This window comes from Miniopterus schreibersii (assembly GCF_964146895.1).
Source record: "Miniopterus schreibersii genome assembly, chromosome: 8".
NCBI classification, from domain to species: Eukaryota; Metazoa; Chordata; class Mammalia; order Chiroptera; family Miniopteridae; genus Miniopterus; species Miniopterus schreibersii.
Window position 1 is genome coordinate 12953775 of NC_138109.1, and position 20163 is coordinate 12973937.

General features: G+C 54.0%; 1 protein-coding gene across 1 annotated transcript in view; it reads right to left on the minus strand.

The window, feature by feature from the left end:
* The window catches only part of MYOM3 (myomesin 3), a 45364-nt gene that overhangs the window by 19440 nt on the left and 5761 nt on the right, over positions 1 to 20163 (minus strand). The window contains exons 6-18 of the mRNA XM_081144793.1: positions 16389 to 16484; positions 14697 to 14785; positions 12815 to 12859; positions 12189 to 12329; positions 10552 to 10713; positions 9771 to 9912; positions 8400 to 8599; positions 7610 to 7663; positions 7120 to 7247; positions 6441 to 6624; positions 3359 to 3533; positions 739 to 860; positions 190 to 377 (exon numbers count right to left, since the gene is read on the minus strand). Of these exons, the coding sequence (XP_081000919.1) occupies positions 190 to 377; positions 739 to 860; positions 3359 to 3533; positions 6441 to 6624; positions 7120 to 7247; positions 7610 to 7663; positions 8400 to 8599; positions 9771 to 9912; positions 10552 to 10713; positions 12189 to 12329; positions 12815 to 12859; positions 14697 to 14785; positions 16389 to 16484 (1726 nt within the window). The remainder of the gene's footprint in view (positions 1 to 189; positions 378 to 738; positions 861 to 3358; positions 3534 to 6440; positions 6625 to 7119; positions 7248 to 7609; positions 7664 to 8399; positions 8600 to 9770; positions 9913 to 10551; positions 10714 to 12188; positions 12330 to 12814; positions 12860 to 14696; positions 14786 to 16388; positions 16485 to 20163) is intronic.

The window sequence follows — 20163 nt, forward strand, 5'->3', positions numbered from 1 at the left end:
CTGCAGTTGGGGTGGGGAGAGGTTCAGAGCAGGAAGTCCCTGGGGGCCTTAGACAAGATTGGCCAAGTGGGTCTGCACTTGGATTCCCGAGGCCAGGAGACCCGAGGCCCCTCTCAGCCTCAGAACCTCCAACAGTGACTCACCAGCACGAGTCAGGACACCAGCTGGGTGGCCACATTCCAGCCTTACCTGGCAGACCTGGGTAGGGACAGGCTGCTGGTTGACTGGGTGCCAGTCCAGCTCCTCTGAGTCGTGCTGGTCCAAGAAGTAGCCCAGGATCTTGCCACCTCCACGGCGCTTGGGGGGTTTCCACCCAATGACCATGTCATTTTTCCCACAGTTCAGGAGGGTGAAGTCATATGGGGCAGATGGTGTAGCTGTGGGGAGGCAAGGAGGTGAGGCCAGGGGCAGTGGGGCCTGAGGGAGCCATCAGGCCTTCCCAGTAGGCACCCACCCTGTTCCAGGGGCACTAACTTAGCCAGAGGTGCCTGTTGGCAACCTTGACTTTGTCCCTGGGAGGGCACCTGCGAGGGCTTCACTGCATGGACTCAGGCTGCTGTTGCTTCCTTCCCAAAGGAAACACTGGTCAGGGAGGGGGCGCTCCAGCTCCCTTCAGGGTGCTTATCCCCATTGGCCTCTGGGATTGCACCCTCCAAGATGTGGTCTCTAAGTCCCTGGTCTCTGCCTAGCCCAGAGCTGCCCCAGACTCTTGCAGGCTGCACCTCCCCTTGGACTTACCTAGAGCCTGCTTGACCCTGATGGGTTCGGTGGCCGCCGAGCTCTCACCTACCCCAGCCTCACTGACTGATCTGACACAAAATTCATACTCCTTCCCAGTCTTTAGGCCGGGAACCGTAAACCTGGGGGAGAAATGTGCAGCATTCAGAGATGGCCATCAAACTCACAGGCATCCCCAAACTTTCTAGAACAACCTTGTGGGGTAAGCGGTAACCAGCGTGGTAGGATTTGAGGGTTCTGGGCCAGCTCTTACCTAGAAATACTGCCCTTGACCCAAAGTGATGTACACACTTGGAGGGAGAATTCCTTAAGATTTTAAAGGTGATCAAAAGGTACAAACTTTCAGTTATTCTTGTCTTATTACTGTATCTATATGAGATAATGGATCTTAACTAAACCTCTTATGGTAATCATTTCACACTATATGTAATTCAAGCCATCATGTTGTACACATTATACAATGATGCACGTCAATCATTTCTCAATAAAACTAGAGAAAACAAATGGGACTCTCCTAGAGCCCACCATTAAAATGCAAATATGCCGGGAAACATACCAGTTGGAGGCCCAGGTAGCCAACCCCTGAACTGTGCTCTCCTAGTACATCTCCGGGGCTTTGGCCTTGTCCTTGAAACACAAGTGGCTCTTATTATCTGCACAAATGCTCTGATTGTAAAACACAGAGTCCCTTTAAGGACATCCCTCCCACCCCAAGAGAACTGTCATCCAGAGACAAACAGGTCCACTCTGGTTTAAAGAGAAATGTCCTTCTTGGGCTGCCCCTTCTTGATAAAACCCAAATTGTGGAACTCTTTCTCCTTTCCATTTATTGACATTTTCCTGTGGCAAATCTTGTTCTATGTGGAGTTTGACCTTGAGGAGCCCCAAGGATTTCAATCAAGTGTTGATTGTCCCCCTGCTCAGGGACACGCGCATCTAACGGGCAACAGGCCTTTACGAGAAGGACACGCAGGCAGCACCTGAACGGGCGAGGCTGGGGGCTCGCGGGCCAGCCCCTGCTGACAGCGCCTGAGGACACTGACCGCAGTGCACACCTGCCTGGCACTCAGTTTCCACGGAATCTGTGTAAACTCACGGCACTTGTCCTAACTCCCCCTGGGGAAGGTACGGTAACTTGTCCCAGTTTTGAAGGTGAAGATGAAGTTGAAAGTTGGAGGGGGCCTTATGGATCCAACTGTCCAGTTTCTTCACTTTACAGGTCAGAAAAGTGCCCCCCAAAGAAAGAGGCCTGCCAAGAGCACACAGCCAATTGGGAACACAGCTGGACCGAAGCCCAGGTCTCCTGAGTCCCAGCTCAGTGCCATTATATCCATCCGTCCATCCATCCATCCATCCATCCATCCATCCATCCATCCATCCATCCAGACACACTTTGAGCATCTCCTATGAGCCAAGTTCTTTGGGGCCCAGCAACATGGCACCAAACTGACCACCACAGACCAGCTGAGCTACTTTTGTGCTTTGCCCCAGGCGGGCGGCAGTGTTTAGCCTCTTTCAAGCCATGACACATGTTACCAGCAACATGCACATGTGTGATGAGCTCTCTGGACATATCAGAGGAGCATGCCACTCCCCCATGTGTGACGCATTCCCCAGGCATGTCACATCCTTCATGTGACTCTCCAACCCCTGCCCCTCCTCAGGGAAGCACACTCAATGCAAGTGGGGGGAGAGATACTATTCTAGGAATAATTTGGACTCTGAGCTAATTTGCCAAACACCCACTTTTTCTTCAGTTTGGAAACTTTAGCAGAAATAAATTATGAGCGACACCCCCCCACAACTGACTGTCAGGTACTGAAGACCAGAGGGACACAAGTTCATGTCCTTTTTTCTGGATAAGATGATCTCAGGGCTTGTGGCCCAGGGCAAGGGGAGCCCAGCCAGGGTGCTCAGGGTCTGTCCAGTCCTCCAATGGAAAGGGAAGGGAGGGGTGTCACCGCCTGAGCCCCTTACCTCACAGAGCCTCAAAACTGAGAGAAGGCATGAGCCCAGAAACCTCTCGGCTCACCGCGCCTGAAAGGACCAGCGCCTCTGAGCGAGGAGGGGGCCTTGGAGGGGAGTGGGAGTTGGAAAGGCCAGAGGACTGAAGTCTGAGCTGAGGCTCAGTGAGGGAAAGTCTCTGTGCAAGGGCACCAGGCATGTGAGGGGTGGGTACAGAGTCTGAACCTGGGCCTCCCTGGTCCTGAAGCCACTGGCTGCTCTGTCCCCTCTGCCTCCCTGTATCTCTAAGTTCCTAAAAGGTTGAGACCTAATTAGTCACCTCTATCTGCCAACAGGATGCCTTCAGCAAGTGTCTGCTGAGAGAGAAGACACCTGGGTCAAGTCCCAGTTCCTCCACTTACTAGCTATGGGAGTTTTGGCAAGTTACTCAACCACTCTGTGCCTCAGTTTCTTCACCTGTACAATGGTAATAAAAATATTAGTCCTAAAATCACAGGATTGCAGTTAGAACTAAATGACCTAATATATGAGCAGAGCTTAGAATAGTGCCCAGTGCCCAGTGCCCAGTACCATATTGTGAAATGGTGGGCTTCGTGATTATTATGGCCCCTCCTTGGAGGATGCCCTGGTGCAGGAAGAGGTGGGGCAAACTTACTTGCTGCCCTGGATGGGTTTGTTGTTAACTGTTTGCCACTCAGATGATCCTGCCTGCCGGGAGTAGATGTAGTAACCCAGGAGCTCTGGGCCTTCTTTCACGGGATCCCAGGTCAGGGAGATGGAGGTCTGTGTGTCTCGGAAAGCTTGAACTTTAGCTGGAGGAGGGAGAGTAGCTAAAAAACAGAAACGTGGGCTGAGTAAGGATGCTGAGTTACAGGATGGGGAAGGGTGGGGTGTGGGGAGAGGTAGGGAGGAGCCTCCACAGCAATCAAGGGTAGAACTGTGTATTCCAGATGTGCCCTGGGGCTTTGGGCAGCTCTTTTCTTGTCTCAGAGGTGTGCCCCAGACTCTTGTTTTTCAAAGGCCCTCTCCCCTCTTACCTCCAAACATCTCCACTTCCTCACTAAAGCTCCATTCATTAATCCTTACAATCCCTCTCACTTAGAAGTTACCAAATCTGCAATCTCTAGAAAAGTGTTTATATTCAGTCTCTAGAAAACTTGATTTTCTTTCCTTGAAATGTCTCTGCTGACTTTCATGGCTTCCTGAGACTAAGCTCCTTGAGGTAGGGACTGCCATGATTTGTTAAATGGGCAGATGGATGGATTGATGAATGAATGAGTGAATGGGTAGATAAATGAATAGACAAATGAATGGAAGGGTGGATGGGTGGAAAGATGGATGAACAGATGAATGGATGGATGAATAAATGGATGGATGGAGGGATGGATGGGTGGATGGATGGATGGATAGAGGGATAGATTAATAAATGGATGGATGGATGAATGGAGAGATGAATGAATGGATGGATGGATGAATAGATGGGTGGATGGATGGATGGATAGATGAATGGATAAATGAATGAATGGATGGATGGATGAATAGATGGGTGGATGGATGGATGGATAGATGAATGGATAGAGGGATAGATTAATAAATGGATGGATGGATGAATGGATAGATGAATGAATGGATGGATGGATGAATAGATGGGTGGATGGATGGATAGATGAATGGATGGATGGATGAATAGATGGGTGGATGGATGGATGGATGGATGGATGGATGGATGGATAGATGAATGGATGGATGGATGGATGGATGGATGGATGGATGGATGAATAGATGGGTGGATGGATGGATGGATGGATGGATGGATGGATGGATAGGGGGTGAATAGATGAATAGATGGGTAGATGAATGAATAGATGAATGGATGAATGAATGTATGGCAGGTACAGGAGCTTCCTTCTCTTTCTATTTTTTAAACTCCTTATATATCTTTTGGTGGCTCCCCATATTTTTTGTCCCCAAATGTGAGACTCCTGCAACTTCTGTTCCTCGACTTGCTATATTTTTCTCCTCTCATCTTAAGGGCCCATCTACTCCCATGTCTTCAACCCTCACCTTTCTGCAGGTGACTCCCAGGCTTTAACTCCAGCCCTGTCCTCTCCCAAGTTCTAGAACTCATCTTCCATTTCCCCCAGACACTTTTCCTCATGTTCTGATGGTGCCTCAAAGCCAACAGGAAAAGGCTGAACTCAGCATCCATCCAGCATAAATCCAGTGTTTATTGAGTGCCTCCTCTGAGCCAGGCTCTACACTCGGCACAGGGGATGCACTGAGAGAGAGACTTGAAGTCCTGGGCACAGGAAAGTTCAGGCTGGAAGGAGACACTCAGAGACTCTATGTGCCTGAGACCTGATTCTACCCAAGGGCAAGAACTTGAGCTGAGGGTTCCATGGTAGGAAGTAGTCCTCAGACATTAAAATCATGTTGTCAAAAAGGATTTCATGACCTAAAGAAATATTTGTGATGTAATGTTAATTTTTAAAAGTAGAATGCAAAGCTCCACTTATGGTTTGATCATATTTGCAAAAGATGCATTGATATATATGTGGTCAAAAGGCCGGAAACCCAGGAACCTGGATGCTCACAGTGGTTACCCCTGAGTAGTGGAATCATGATGGGGGGCATTCTTTTCTCTCTCAACTTCTCAGTTTATCCCTCCCTCCCTTCTTTCCTCCTTCCTCTCTCACTCTTTTGATTTTTTAAAAAATATGTCTTTACTGATTTCAGAGAGAGGAAGGGAGAGGGAGAGAGAGGAAGGGAGAGGGAGAGAGAGAGACAGAAACATCAATGATGAGAGAATCATTGATCAGCTGCCTCCTACACCCCCAAGTGGGGATTGAGCTGCAAGCTGTGCATGTGCCCTGACCAGGAATCGAACCGCGGTCTCCTGGATCATGGGTCTATGCTCAACCACTGAGCCGCACCAGCTGGCCCACTCTTTTGCCCTTTTTGGTACTTTCCCATTTTAACATAATTTTACTTTTAGAATACAAGTAAATATCTTTTCTTTTTCCTCCCCTCTCCCTGCCTTCCTTCCTCTCCCACCGTTTTCTCTCCCTTCCTTTTTTTGAACTGTGCTAGAATCTTGCCCTAAGGCTGGCTTGTGGTCCAGAGACAGCCCACATCCAGTCAACAGCCACTCACTGGCCAGCCCAAATCAAGCCTAGATGTTCTCTGGACCAGAATTAAAGAAAAACCCCATATGCCCACCAACCCATTGATACTTGTTATGAATATACATATGCATTTGGCAGGTGAGGACACCAAGGTTTGCGGCTCTGAGATGACTTGCCCAGGCCCATGCTGTGCTGAAGAAGAGAGGTGTCCTACCAGGTGAGCCAGGGCTCGGGTGAGACAGCTTAGCCCCCACCAGGGAGGGCGCAGGAAGCCTGCTTGGGAAGCAGCAGTGGGTGCCGGTTGGAGACCTTTAGAACTAAGGGACCACTTGGTCACAATCAGCAGCTATGCTGGACCCAGCTGTGAACTGTTATGGAAAAAAAATGTCTGTACTTCCATGAGCCTCCTGTCCAGAGAAATGTGATTTCTGATGTCCTAACACTTTATAGGCCTGAGATCATGCTGCTTTTCAGCTTCATGGTAGGGAGAAGGGGTCATGAACAGGGAAGTGAGCACGGCTCTGTCCCTGTGACCTGGGATCTGACAGCCCTGAATGCTGACAGCCCACCGGCCGGGCCTGCCCTGCCCCCATCCTTTGCACACACAGGTACCTGGCTTTCCCCTCAAGGTAATGGGTTCGCTGGGCTCCGAGGGGTCGCTCATGCCATACTGGTTCATCGCCCGCACTCTGAAGACATATGACTTCCCTTTCTCCAGGTCTAAAAGTGCAAATCTCGGGGACTTCACAGGAGCTTCCGTGCTGATGGCCTCCCAGGTGCCACTACCTATGACCGACTGTGACAAAGGAGAGAAACTTGAGTTGGATAAGCAACTGCTTGAGCCTGGTTCTGTGGGGCCACTTCCCACACAGGCTCATTAACTTTTATCAGGGCCAAAGCTGCCCCTGAACACTGAGCTTATTTTTGCAAGGCTGTAGAGTGTAAGGGTGAGATCTTGGGGGTGGGGAGGGACCCACAGAATAGGGGATCTTACTGTTGTTATTGTCTGCGTTTCTTAGTTTTGTGTATTTCCAGGAATAGCCTCAAGAACCGCCATCAGAAACTGGCCTCTCAGGGCTGGGGGAAACCTCAAAAGGCCATTTAATTCCTCCCCCTGCTCCTGTGCGGGGCCAGCAGCTCAGGAAACTCACTGCTATGCTCTGAAGGCTCCCCAGGGGCACTGCCTTGCCCAGGGCCTCTCAGCGCTTCCCTGAGCTCCCCACAACCACGGTCCCACAGCACGTCTATTTCTCAGGCTGGCCTGGGGCTGGGGGCCGCAGGGTCTCTGTACCTTCTCCAGGGAGTAAGTCAGCGGAGCTCTGCCCCGGGGTCTGGGCTCGTCCCAGGCCAGAACCGCATAGGCCTCACGGATCTCGCTGGCATGGACATTGGTCGGGGGTGAGGGGATGGTCACGAAGTCTAGAATCAGAGTCATCCAGGGCAGAGATGAGTGGGCCCTCAGAGACCCCGAATCTCAGCCCCCCACTTCATAGAGGAGGAAACGGGGCCCAGCAAGGGCAGGAACTTGCTCCAGGTCACACAGCAAGGCTGGGCAGAGCTGGGGCCAGAACGCATGCTTCCCACCCCCTCCAGGAGGGGCATAGCAAGACAGGCCACAGTCACCTGAGAACTCTAGCTCCTCCCACTAGACCCCTCCCCTCCCCTGCCCCCACCCTGTACATGGACAGCTTCTGTCTCTTTGCCAGTCTGTGGACCAGAGTTTCCAGAACGGTAAACGGGGCTGGAGTCTTGAGGCAAAGTGTCAGGAGGTTCACACGTACCTTCCAAGTCATCTGTGCTGACCATGATCTTGTTCCCCAGATCGAAGGGGATCTCTAGGATGGAGGATGGAGCAAGTTGGGGACAAGTAGGGGTGCAGGATATGTGGGGCTGGGTCAGGAGAGTAGGGCAGGACCTGTCCTGCTCTGGGTGCTAATTCCTCCCCCCATTCCTGGCCTTGGTCTTTCGGCCCCTCATGGTGCGACCTCAGGCAGGTCCCCGCTGGCCCCAGTATTCTCAGGGGTCCGAAGTGGAGCAGGCTGCTCTAGACCTTGAGTGATGCTCTGTCCTCTTGGGACAGACACATGAGGACAGAGAGGAGAAGTGATGAGCCTGGGGTCGGGCACCTAGGGCCCGGTGGAGCTGGGAGGCAAACCTAAGCCGGGTTGGCTCCTCAGGGCCAGGAGGGCTGTCCCCTTCCTTCCCCCAGCTGGGGGCTCCCGAGGCAGGGCTGTTTTCCCCCTTCAGATTAAGAGCAGCTGTAGAGGTGCTGTGGTCCCCCCTCAGCTTAGCATCTCCTGTGGATGGGTTTGTGTTTCTTCCATCAGACTGGCCATGCCGTCCCCCTCAGGCCAGGGCTTCCTAAGAACGGCACTGTGTCTCCTCCAACAGACTAGAGGTTCCTGAGGCTGTCTCCTCCATCACATTAGGGGTTCCTGAGGGCTGGGCTGTGTCTCCTGCCTTGGAATAAGGCTTGGCATGGGGGCTGCGCCACCTGTCTCCTGTGCAAGTCGGTCCTGAGTGTGCCCTGACTGATGCTCTAGGATGTCCCTTCAGGGCCTTTGCACCCACCTGTCATCCTCCGGGCTTCATCATGGTCAACCATGACCACCGATTCTGAGGCCTTGGAGGGGAGGCTGCTGCCTGCCTTGCTGATGGCTCTCACCCGGAATTGATAGCTCTGGCCTTTGATGAGGCCTTGGATTGGGCACCGACAGGTCCCTCCGGGGGCTTCATGGCAGGGCACCCATTGCCCAGACTTGCCCTGGCACCTGTGGGAAGAGATGCCCCAGCTTTAGCCCCTGCCCATGACTCACACCTTCTCAGTTTGAGCCTCCACCAGGGTCATTTCCCTGTCCTGGGCAGCCTGCCCAGCTTGTCTCAGCTAATTAAAGTTCCACTCTTCATTTAAAAGCCTGGCTCCAACCTCTGGCCCCCAGGAGGTAGGGGGTCACCCGCCACCTCCTGTGATGGAAGCTTCCATGCCTTTCATGGAGCTTCCCGTGTGCCTGGAGCTGTGCTGTGCCCTCCACGTCCATTATTTCATTTAATCCCAACAGTCCCTGGGGTCAGGTGTGATAACCTTCACTCTAGAAACTCAGACCCACAACTCAGAGAGGGAGATGACTTGCCTAAGGTCACACAGTGAGTGAGTGATGGAGTTATGATTTCACCCGGGGGCTCTCCACTCCCTAAGTCGGTGAACATTCCAGGTTGACCCTCAGAGTGTGGGCTCTGACCCCTCTGGGTACCACCGTCCTCAGGTCACATCATAGCACACATTACAGGCAGGATGGGGCAGTGGTCACATGTGGGTCCAGATCCCAACTCTACCACTAAGGAGCAATGTGTCTTTGGGCAAAGCCATCATCCCATGTATCTCAGTTTCCTCAGTTTCCTCATCTATAGGATGGGGCACTGAAGAGTCCCCTGCCCCTTAGATGGGGGCTGTTGGAAGGATTCAATGATAAGGCAGGAAGCTCCCGGTACATAGTCTTCTGGCCCCATCAAGTGGCAGGATTACGTGTTGCCTCAGGCTTGGGCCTCAGCTGGCAGCACTGGAGGCCTGTGTCCCGGGCCCTCCCCTCCTCGGTGGGCCCCTCCCTCTGGGGGCCACAGCTACTCCATCTCTGTCTGTCACCCAGGGCAGAAAGTATTCAACAAGAGCACATGTGCTCGAGTTTCAGGCACTTGGAGTTTGCCCCTCCCAGGGTCACTCCTGCTAGCTGGTCCAGAGGGCAGCGCTGACTCCAGGGTGGAATTCCAGGTATCGGTGAACACCCTTTTATGCCCCTAAAATGTACAACACAGATGGCCTCTTGCCCTGTTCTGAGACTGGGCATGGGGGCTCCCTCTTTCCTGTGGCCCCCGTTCTTGTCCTGACAACCAGGCAGAGGGCTACCTTCCCTCCATGGGACTCTGCCACTCAAGAGGCTGACTCACTGCTCAATGGAGTAGCCGATGATGGGACTGCCCCGAGTGTCACTGGGTGGGGTCCAGGTCAGGATGAGGCAGTCTCTGTTCACATCCAGGCATAGGACATTCAGTGGGGAGCCTGGGGCCCCCAGATTCTCTGCTGCAGCATCTGAAACCCAGGGTGGAGGTGGGAGAGAGGGGGGATGTGGAGGTTCTTCCAGCCCATGCCCGCTGGGTAGCGGCTCCCTCCTACTCCCGCCCAGCATCCTCTTTTCATTAGCCACCCAGGGGCTCAGTTTTGATCTTGAAGACCAGGCCTGAATAAGAGCATCCTCCTCTTGAACAGCAGCATCTGGGGTGGTGGGGGTACCATTTATTAGGGCCCATTCTACACCATGCGCCTGGACAACTGGCATAATTAACCTCTGAGCCTCAGAGCAACTCTCCACTTTGTAGATGGGAAAACCAAGACCCACAGAGGAAAAGTGACTTGCCTAAGGTCACCCTGTCAACGAGGTGGCAGAGCCCTGAGGCAGAAATGAACCAGGCGCTAGACTCATACCAGCCCATGTGCAGTTGCACCCTCGCCAGCTTCCACCAAGTCTGAGACTGTGAGGTTGTGCTCTCTGGAGGGTCATCGAAGGCCACAGAGAGTCCTAGAGACTTTAACCCAACACCCCCATTTATAGCAGGGAAACTGAGGCCCCAAGGAGCAGGGGACTTGCCCAAGGTCCCACAGCAGATCAGTCAAGGGCAGAGCCCTGGTCTCTGGGCTTCAGCTGTCCCTTCTGCCCCGCCCCTAGCTTGCCTCTCACAAACACGTAGGTGCTCTGCTCCAGGGGCCCAGAGGGCGAAGGCACCCGGACCGTGTAGAACCCCTCGTCTTCTTTATAGGCGCAGGACACCTTCAGGGATGCCTGGCGGTCTGCATAGAGGATCTGCCGGCGTCCGGAAGGCCTCATGAGCTTGCCTGATGAGGAGAGGCGTCCGCTGTGAGTGGGAGCCGTGGGGGATCCTGGCCTCACCTGGGAGTCTATAGATGCTCTGGGGGTCTAGGCAGAGGCAGGGCCATTGTGGCTATAGCCTGAGGCTCAGCTGGAGAGTCAGGGAGGGAGTGGTGACCTCCAGAGCCCTGCCAAGGTGGCCACTGAACTCTCCAGAAGGCTTGGGGGCGAGGCAGGGCTCAGGGAAGGGGTTGGGACCTCAACCAGCGGAGTGGGGATTTAGGAAACAGTTGGGGTGGTGGCTCAGTGAGCAGTTGGAGGTTCTGTGAAAAAATGAACGAGAGATGGGGCCCCGTGCGAGGGTCAGGGGCTCTGTGAGGAGGCTAGGGACTCATCGAAGGGGCTGGGGGCTCTAGGAAGGGTGTGGGAGCTCCGTGAGGGGGATAGTGAACTGAATGAAGGGAGTGAGGGCTTGTTGAGGGGGCTTAGAAAAGCGGTGGGGCTCATTGGGAGAGCTGAGGTGTCAGTGAGGAGGGTAGACGGCTCATTGGGGGGGTAGGGGTCAGCGAGGAGATTGGGGACTCAGTGGGTGGGACCTGAGGGAGAGGAATGGGGGCCCCCTGAAGGGGCTCTGGGCTCAGGGAAGTGGGCCCTGCCCTGAGGCCACACTGCTGGGCCGTCCTGCTCTCTGTCCCACCCCAAGGCCCCTCCCTCCTGTCAGCATCGCTATTCTGGATGACCTGCAGCTTGGGAAAACATCTCAGACTTGTTATTGCAGCTGTTCCCCAAGGCTCCTCAAGGCTTCTCTCCTCCCCCCTCGGGGCAGGCGCAGCCTCCCTCAGCTCAGAGCTGCGGGGCTGGGCAGTTGCTGTACAGCTTGTCCTTTGGCTGCAGGCCGCGCAGATAGGGCAGGAGGTCAGCCGTGCTTTCCTCCCTGGCTGGGCCACCTCTCCTGCCTTATCTGACCAGCCTTCTCCAGCCTTGCCTGTGACACCCCCAGGGGTCTTCAGCTCATGGGTGGTAATTATGTACCGGCACCCGCACCCTGACTCTGAAAAGCCTGCCCTGAACCCCCTGGTGCCTCCTGTCCCCTGGCCTTGGCATCTGTTCCCGTTGTTTTGGATGCCACCGCTCACGCTTAGGGCTGAGCCAGGGCCTGACCATGGCAGGCTCTCAACGGGCAGTGGCTACAATTGTGCTTTAGCTTCCTCCTTCCTCCCAGACCCAGAGCCCCTTGAGCTCATGCACATCTGTGCCTCCCCTGCCCTGGCACCCAGCACAGGGCACGGTGGTGCTCGGTGACCATTTGATCTGGACGCACCTGGCTGCCCCTGCTTCCCTCTCCCTCTTCACACCACAGCTCAGCTTGTACTAATCGGGGGAGCAGCAGAGCTGAGTTTCTCTCTCCCCTGGGGTCCCAGGGTTGGCAATGAGCCAGGGCTCTAGTTTCTCTCTTCCACCTCTGCCTCTGGAGGCTGGGGACCAGGACTGGGGTCCTCACCGTCTTGGAACCACTGAATGTTCTGCTCCGCATCTAATATATCTTCTGAAAACAGGCAGTTCAGGGAGAAGGGCTCCTTCTCACGGGCAAAGACTGGTTTCAGCACTGATGTGAATTCCACGCTGGGGCCAAATGTGAATCCTGGGTGGGGACGGAAATTCAGGACAGAAGCCTTCAGAGGCCGCCAGCCTAGCTTGGGGCTTAGGTGGGAGCGAGGACCCTTCTGGGGGGCTCTCGTCTCTGGGTCAGGAGCCACAGTTCCTGAGGAGGTCTTAACAAGGAGAGGGGCCAGGTCCTGGGGGTGGGGAGGAGATTTATCTAGATGGGACCAGATGAGCCGAAAGAGCAACTACCCAAAGGTCATGTCCATTTGTCTTTTTGGCTTTGCCTTTTCCCCTCAGTTTTGGCCACTAGGCAATTCGGCAGCTGCCTTGGGAGCCCCAGAAACCAGTCTGCCTTGGGAGCCCCAGAAACCAGACATGTTAACAGCTCATAGGCAAACCCAACATGGACATTCCCTAGTGGGCAATGGACGGTTATATTCTAAAGGGGGGCTGTGGGGAGGTGTGACCAGAAGTCCCAGAACCCCTCCTCCCAAAAGCTCGTCCCTCCCCCAGCCTCCTTACTTTTAAAGATCTCTGAGTCGAAGCCGGCATCCTTCCCCAGGTAAGCTGAAAACCAAAGCACATGGAGTTTGAGAAGGTTCAGAGCCGTGTTCCCGCTCGAAGGTGGCAGCATGGCCCTTGGGTGTGGGTTTGAATCCTGCTGTGCTAGTGGCTCCCCCTTTGGCTTTGAGAAAGTTCCTTCACCCCTCTGTGCCCCAGTTTCTATCTCGGTAAAATGGGGACTGTGATTCCTGCCTGATGGTGGTGGGGTTGGGGTTCTGAACAAGTGAATTTGCACAAACAAAGCCCTCAGCCCGAGCCCGAGAGCCTGGCTCAGTAAATGGTGGTTTCCTTCCCTGCCCAACTCACCGCCAGGATCACAGTCTTCATAGAGTCTTCACAGAGGTAGAGCCTGGCCAGACTGGGGTTTCTGGTGGGGTCAGGGGAAGGGGCAGTGCTAAGGGAGCCATCTGGGGGCTTCAGAGTGAAATCCAAAGAGATGTTGGCACAGAACACGGGAGAAGAGTAAGAACGCTGCTGTTCACATAGTAAGTACCGCGTGCTGCCTGCCTGCTGGTGCCATGAAAACATTCTCCTGCAGGTGGGCAAACTGAGGTATAATCACCCAACCAGCCTGGAGCTATCGTGCAACATTGGTCCTGGGCAAGAGGTCCAAGAGGCTGCCCAAGGTCACACAGAGTCAGTGGAAGACTCAGGATTAGAACCAGAGCTCCTGCCTCCCAGTCTAAAGCCTTCCCCTAGGACCATCGCAGATGCTTTGGAGATGGGGGGGGGGGGGTAGTGGCAGGGACTGGATGGTCTTAGTAAGAACCTGGCTGGAGTCTGGGGACCAAGAAGAAGCCTGGTGGATCCAAACTTGCTGGCCTTGACCCAAAGAGGGGCAGGGATCTGGAGGAAGTGAGGGGAAGGATGGGCAGAAAGAGGGGGCAGCAGGGCCATGATGCCTGACCTTGGGCTTGACTCCCAAGAGCTACTTGGGGAAGAGGGGAAAGGGTGGAGAAGACTGTGAAGGGTGGTTTAACCAGGTCTGATAAGAGGTGGGGGGAGGAGCTGAACTCCAGCCAATCTGCTGGAGTATGTGTGTGCGTATGTGTCCATTTGCCTGTGTGTGTGTGTGCATGCCTGTGTGCACTTTTGTGTACGCACACAAGCACACATGCTGTTTCTCTCGCAGGGCTGCTGAGGTCAAGGGGCAGCATTGTCCTAGGCCCAGAGGTATGGCCTTCTGGGCTGTGCTCTGTCGTGGTCATGGGGTGGGGGAGGGACAGCTTTGCCTACACTATTTAAATTAATCCACATGAGTGTCTGAGGGAGGTAGGAAGAGTCCCCTTTGTAGAGGAAGAGGCTGAGACTGAAGTGGCTTGCCCAGCCAGTCAGTGGCAGAGCCAGCATGTGAACTGGGGTTGGCTAACTCCTGAGCCCCTCTCCTGCTTTGTGCTGTCATTTCAGATGCCCTTGGGGTAACGTTCAGATGCACAACTGAGAAATAGCACCAGAACCCAAATGGGGCAGTAGGGATCAGGAGGGGAGTTGGTAGGGCTTGGCCTTCGCCCCTGAAGACCCCTCAGCAGGGCTGGCAGGGCCCGACCATCTTCCCAGAGGCCCTGAGCTGGAGCTGGAGCTGGACCCAAGCCCAACCCAACAGGACAAGCGCTAGTTGGAGACAGCTCTATAGGCTGTGCAGTCTGAGGGCGAGACTCTCACTTGCTCCAAAGGCCACAGGGAAGTGAGTGTCTCCATGGCTACCCTGGTCACCAGGTCCCAGGCCAAATACCCCTGTGCTGGGGCCCTTCCTGGACTCTGACCACAGAGTCACACCCTCATCTGCTCATCCTGGGTCTGCTGTGGGCCAGCCTGGCCTGCTGGGGATGGAAGGACTCACTGCGGACAAGGACTTTGGCGAAGGAGGAGGCCTGGCCGTAGGTGTTCTTCACCTTCACCGTGTAGGTGGCTGTGTCATCCACGGTGCATCTGAAAAGGAGAGAGGGAGAAGTGCCCCCAAGACTGCTGGGCTGCATGGGAAACTTGAGTGGACCTCAGGGGGGAGACTTTAGGCTCTGGCTCAGGCTCCACCTCTGAGAAGCTGTGTGCCTTTGGGCTGGCTCCTCCTCTCTGTGCCTCAGTGTCCACCTCTGAGAAACTGGAGACATGACGTCCGCCTAACGCACCTCAGGTGAAAGTACTCTGAAAGTACGATTGTTATTACTGACTCTGCAGGATTAGAGAGGTTAGGTGCTTTGCCCAGAGTCACACAGCAACTGGAACTCAACCCAGCTTTCAGGCAAAAAGCCCTCCCCCAGGCATGGCCTCCCGCCCTATCAACACCTCCAGATCAGAAGCCTGGGGCAGGCGCAGGGCACAGGCTTGCCGGAGACACGCTGCCAGCCCGTGCCAGAACTGGGCCAGATGCCCAGGTGCTCTCAATCTCAGGCCCAGGCCTCCCCACCATCCAGGCCAACACTGTCATCTTCCCAGGGGAGGGTTGGGCCAGCTCCATCCCAGAGGCACATTAGTGACCAAGAGAGTAGTTGGCAGGATGTGGCACACCGGCAAGCAGAGAGGTCCTTTGGTGCCCCCTCTCTTCCCCTGGCTGCTCAGGGCAGGGATCCCTTTTATTTTAAGGGCCAGTCCCACCTGCCTCTACAAGCACCCCCCAGGACTGCATGCCTTCCCTGACTGCACAGCCCACAGAACACCTCCCTTTGTAGCATTGTGTGGCCAGGTGTTGATGTCCACGTCCCTACACTGCTTCTGGCTGGTAGGATCAATGTCCTGTTCATATTTGCGTCTCTGAAGCCCAAGTTGGTTGAAGTGAAGGGTTTGTTGTATTGGGGAGAACCCAGGTGGAGAGAACTGGCTCAAACCCAGGCCCTGCCCTGTCAAAGCTGTGCAAGACCCTTGACTTCTCGCAGCCCCTGTTTCCTCGCCTGCAACAAGGCTTCCCTGCAGGAACAGTGGTGGGCGGTGTTGACCGAATGTGTACAGCGCCCAGCACAGGGCTTGGTGCTGGGAGAAATGTAACATGTGGCAGCTCGTAACATATAGTTTGGGGACTGCGCTTTCCTGCCTCCCTCCACACACATGGCCTCTTCCTGCAAAACCATGCTTAAGACTCAGCATCTCCTGAAAGCCTTACTCTCCCTTCCAACTGTTTCCCTGTGCACTTGTGTGTGTGTGCATGCCAGTGCATGCACGTGTGTGTGTGTGTGTGTGTGTGTGTGTGTGTGAGGATTTGTGTTTTCTCTCCCCCAGCAAGGAGCTCTCCCAACTCTCCTAGCTCAGCATTCAGTCCTAGCTGCTAGCCTCTGGGTCCACTTTTCTCACTGAGTATTCCAAGGGAATACCATGTGAACCCCATGGGAGTGTGTGTTACAACTGATTTCTGGGCCCCAATCCAGACCTATTTAATCTGAATCTCTGGGAGCAAAGGAAGGGTCCTCCCGCGAATTGATATTTGAACAAGCAGGCCAGACACTTCTGAAGAGGCAGCCCACTCGGAAACAGCTTCGAGGAAGGGTTGGGAATCCTGCTCTGGCCTAGGGATTGTGGGTTTCTCCAGGGCTCACAGTCTCACCTCCTAATCTCCAGGGTCAGCAGCCCGTAGTTGTTGGTGATTCGGTACTTTCCGGGAGGGAAGAGGCGCGGATCGATTTGCATGTCATTTTTGTACCTGTGGAGACACAGTACAGTGGTCTGTGGCAGGCAGTGTCATTCTGGCAGGAAGGATTCGGAGCCTCTTGGACCTGGGTTCCAACCTCAGCTTTGTGCTACTTACTCACTTATGTGACCCAGGGCAGCACTTTCACTGCTCTGAACCTCAGTTGTTCTCATCTGTGAAATGGGTGTGAGAATGGAACCAACCTTGTAGGGTTGTTGTACTGATTAAATGGGATAAGATATGGAAAGTGATGCTCACAAGTTCATTCCCCTCCTGGGTGGCAGAGAAGAGGGAGCCTGTAACTAGGAATAGCTGCTCCTCCCCAGATTTTTCCTCCTCTGAGGTGGGTGGCCAAGGAAGGCACCCCCATCCCTACCTCCCTGTTGACCCCTCAGGACAGCAGTTCTTTCTCTTGGCTCTTGTTAGAATCACCAGAGGAAGCTTTAAAAATCTCCATGCCCAGATTTTAAACATAAGCCTTTGGGAATCTGCATCTGAAACTGCTAATTACACCTCTAGGGATTCTCCTCTTATGCTAAAGGAATAGAACTCATCACGGAGCCACTAAATACTAACTTTTCTAGCCTCTCTTTCTGCCAGGTGTAGCCATGTGGCTAAGTATTGCCAACAGAAAGCAAGATGAGTCTCACGTGGTTGCTCCCGCCCCTTTTCACGTCCTTTCCTGCCACCCGAGGCAGGACATGGCCATGATGCCGCCATCTCGCATAGGGAAGACCAGGCCTGATCCCCGAGTGACCCGTGAGCAGAGCTGCCACAGCAGCCCCACCCTGTCTACATCAGACGCTTACATGAAGGAAAAATAAACTATCTTGTTTAAACCATTAAAAAACCTCCATGCCCAGGCTGCAACCCAGAATTAAAATCAGAACTCCTGGAGGTGGGACCTGGGCATCGATATTTTTTCAGTTCTCAGGAGATTCCCAAGGGTGGGCCAGCCGATTATCCTCTGCTCCTGGATACCACTGCTATTTCCTGTGAACACTGGGGTCCTGTTCTCCCTGCTGGGGCTCTGGGCAGTGAGATGGTCTTGCCTCTGTCCATGGTCCATTGAGGGAGGTCTGGAGCCTGAGGAGTCAAGGCTGGCAAATGAAAGTCTGTGAAAATTATGAGGTTTTGACACATATTGCTGTGTGACCTTGGGCAAGTCAGTCTCCTCTCTGGGCCTCTGAGTCGAAGCTATTGCATGAACAGGCTGTCCCAGGAGTGATTGCAGTTGAAGAGCAGGCCTCAGCCGATAGAGGGCACCTCGGCCTTCCTTGGACTTGGCTCCCACACCCCATGCCCTGTTTGTCTCCGTGGCAACCAAACAGTGCCAGGCCCACATTCCACCACAAAAACCCCAGGCTACACCCTCTTCTGAAAGGAGCCCAACTAGGTCTTCTGTGGGGAGGGCAGTGCCTAATCTGGATGCCTAATCTCTCCACTTCTCCCAGGCTTGGGGGCCAAGATCAGGCCCCCTCACCACCACCACTTATCAGGAACATTCCAGACACCTCAGCCTGGCCAGCTTTGGGAATGACCTGGACCTCCAGGGACCTCAGTGCTCATCTTGTTCTCTCCCTGGGCTTCTCCTACCTGTACAGTGGGCTCTCGTTGGCATGGGCTGTGCTGATGATCCTAAGTGGCAGCCAATCATAAAATCGCCTTAAATGAGACAGTGAGGCCAGGCACCCAGCCCAGAGTCTGGCTTGGAGATGGCCACATAAAAGGGTGAGATTTTTATTATTTATCTAAATTAATTTTTTCCTTACATACTTTGGTGTTAGATTTTCATTTTTTAGGCTGCCTCGCCTAGGAGATTGATTCTGACATCAGGTAAAATCACATCCAGGGCCTACTTCTGCAGCATCAACATGGCCAGACTAGAGCCTTGCCCCACCTGCCCTGTTGTTGCTCCTGCATTCAGCAAGTGCTCAATAACTGCTGAATGAAGGACTTGTCTCACAGCCTGGTGGGCCAGGATCTTCCTCCTGACCTGGGGGCTGGGTCTACTCTGGGGCCTGGACAGAGCTCTGGAAGCCAGTCCCAGGATGACACGTGGTCCTGCTGAAGGTGATTGATGATGGAAAACTAGCCCTCAAAGCCAGGAGCCACAGAGGCCACCAGGGTCCCTCCAGCTGGAGGTGGGCCTGGCCTGGGCTCCCACCTCTTACAGGGAATGCTCTATTGTGGCAACCTTGCCCTGTTGTGGCGACATTACTGGCACGGGTGGAAATGAGTCCCTTGTCAAGAGGTTCCCACAGAATGTCTCAGATGTGGGCCTCGGTGCCAGGGCAGGGCAGGGCTGCTTGCCAGGCCAGCTGAGGTACTGACCCCCACTTAGCCCAGCCAGCTGTCTGGAGCAGTCCTCCCACTGAACCAGAAACTTGTAGGCAGGGACTACTTTGGACCCCACAACATTTCAGTGCCCTGCCTGGCACACTTGTTGGAATGAATGCCATCTGGCAATGGCCAGCCCCAGTGTCAACACCCTGGAGATGCCTTTCTTGATTGCTCCTGGCTTAAGTGTGTTCTAATTCTCTGACTTCTGAAGCATTATGTATGCTTTAAGGTAAAAAAACTACACAAAACAAAACTAGAATTATGACTTTCCCACTCTCTAGTCCAGTGGGAAGAGCTATGGGCTGGGAGGCAAAAGCCCCGAGTTTGAATCCTAGGTCACACTGCCTCTCTGAGCCTTGATATCACCACCTGTGAAATGGAGATAATATTCCCTACCTCATGGGTGGCCCTGAGGCTCAAATGAGAGAAAAGCGCTGGGTCTGTTTAAGCGGGTTCAGGTATTAGATCTTGCCTTTTCCTTTGCGACCTCGGTTTCTGTGTGCTTATCTTCTCTCTCCTACTAGACCATGGGCTAGTCACTTTCTCTGAGAAGCCTTCCTGGATCCTCCAGGTGGAGGCAGCCACTTCCTCCTCTTCACCTCCGCTCTTTTACCTCAAATGTCACCCATGACTATATTTCTCTGCGTGTTGACTTTTCTCTTCTGGGTTGACAGTTTCTCAAGTTGAGGCCGTGTCTGAGTCATTTCTACACCACAGTGTCTGAGTCAGGGCCTGGGACAGATTATATTTCTTGTAAATAATGGTTGAAATCCCTTCCTCGTCTCCCAGCGTGGCTGATAATGGGCCTTACACTCAGGGGAACTCAAGAAGCAGTGAGCTCAGCTGTGTGAACGACACGCCTCCCTCCGGGGTAGAACTGAGACCCAGACATGGCCCCACCCACCCCCACCTCCACCAAGCTTGTTAGGAGACACCTGCCACCTCCCCAGGAATGCTATCTCCTGCTTTTCAAGCACCTTTCAAGTTCCGAGAGCTTTCCCATTATTGTGGCATTAAGTCCTCACCACATGCAAGGGGGGCAGGAGGTCTTCAACCCATTTTACAGAATAGGAAACTAAGGCAGGCCTGGAGAGGTTAAGAGATGTAGCTGAGATCACACAGTGAGTTAGTAAAGAGAGAGAGAGAGAGCTCGAGGCCTGGAGCGTAGGGCTCCCACTCCAGGCCTGAGCTCTTTCTCACTGTAGGGCCCCTGCCCTCCCCACCTCCTCTCCTGCCCCCCTGCCCCCTGCCCTGCCTCCCACCATCATCCTCCAACCCTGGAGATACCCAGCTGGGAGCAGCTGCCTTCCCATGCCACCAGCATCAGATTTTTACGAGGGCTGGCTCC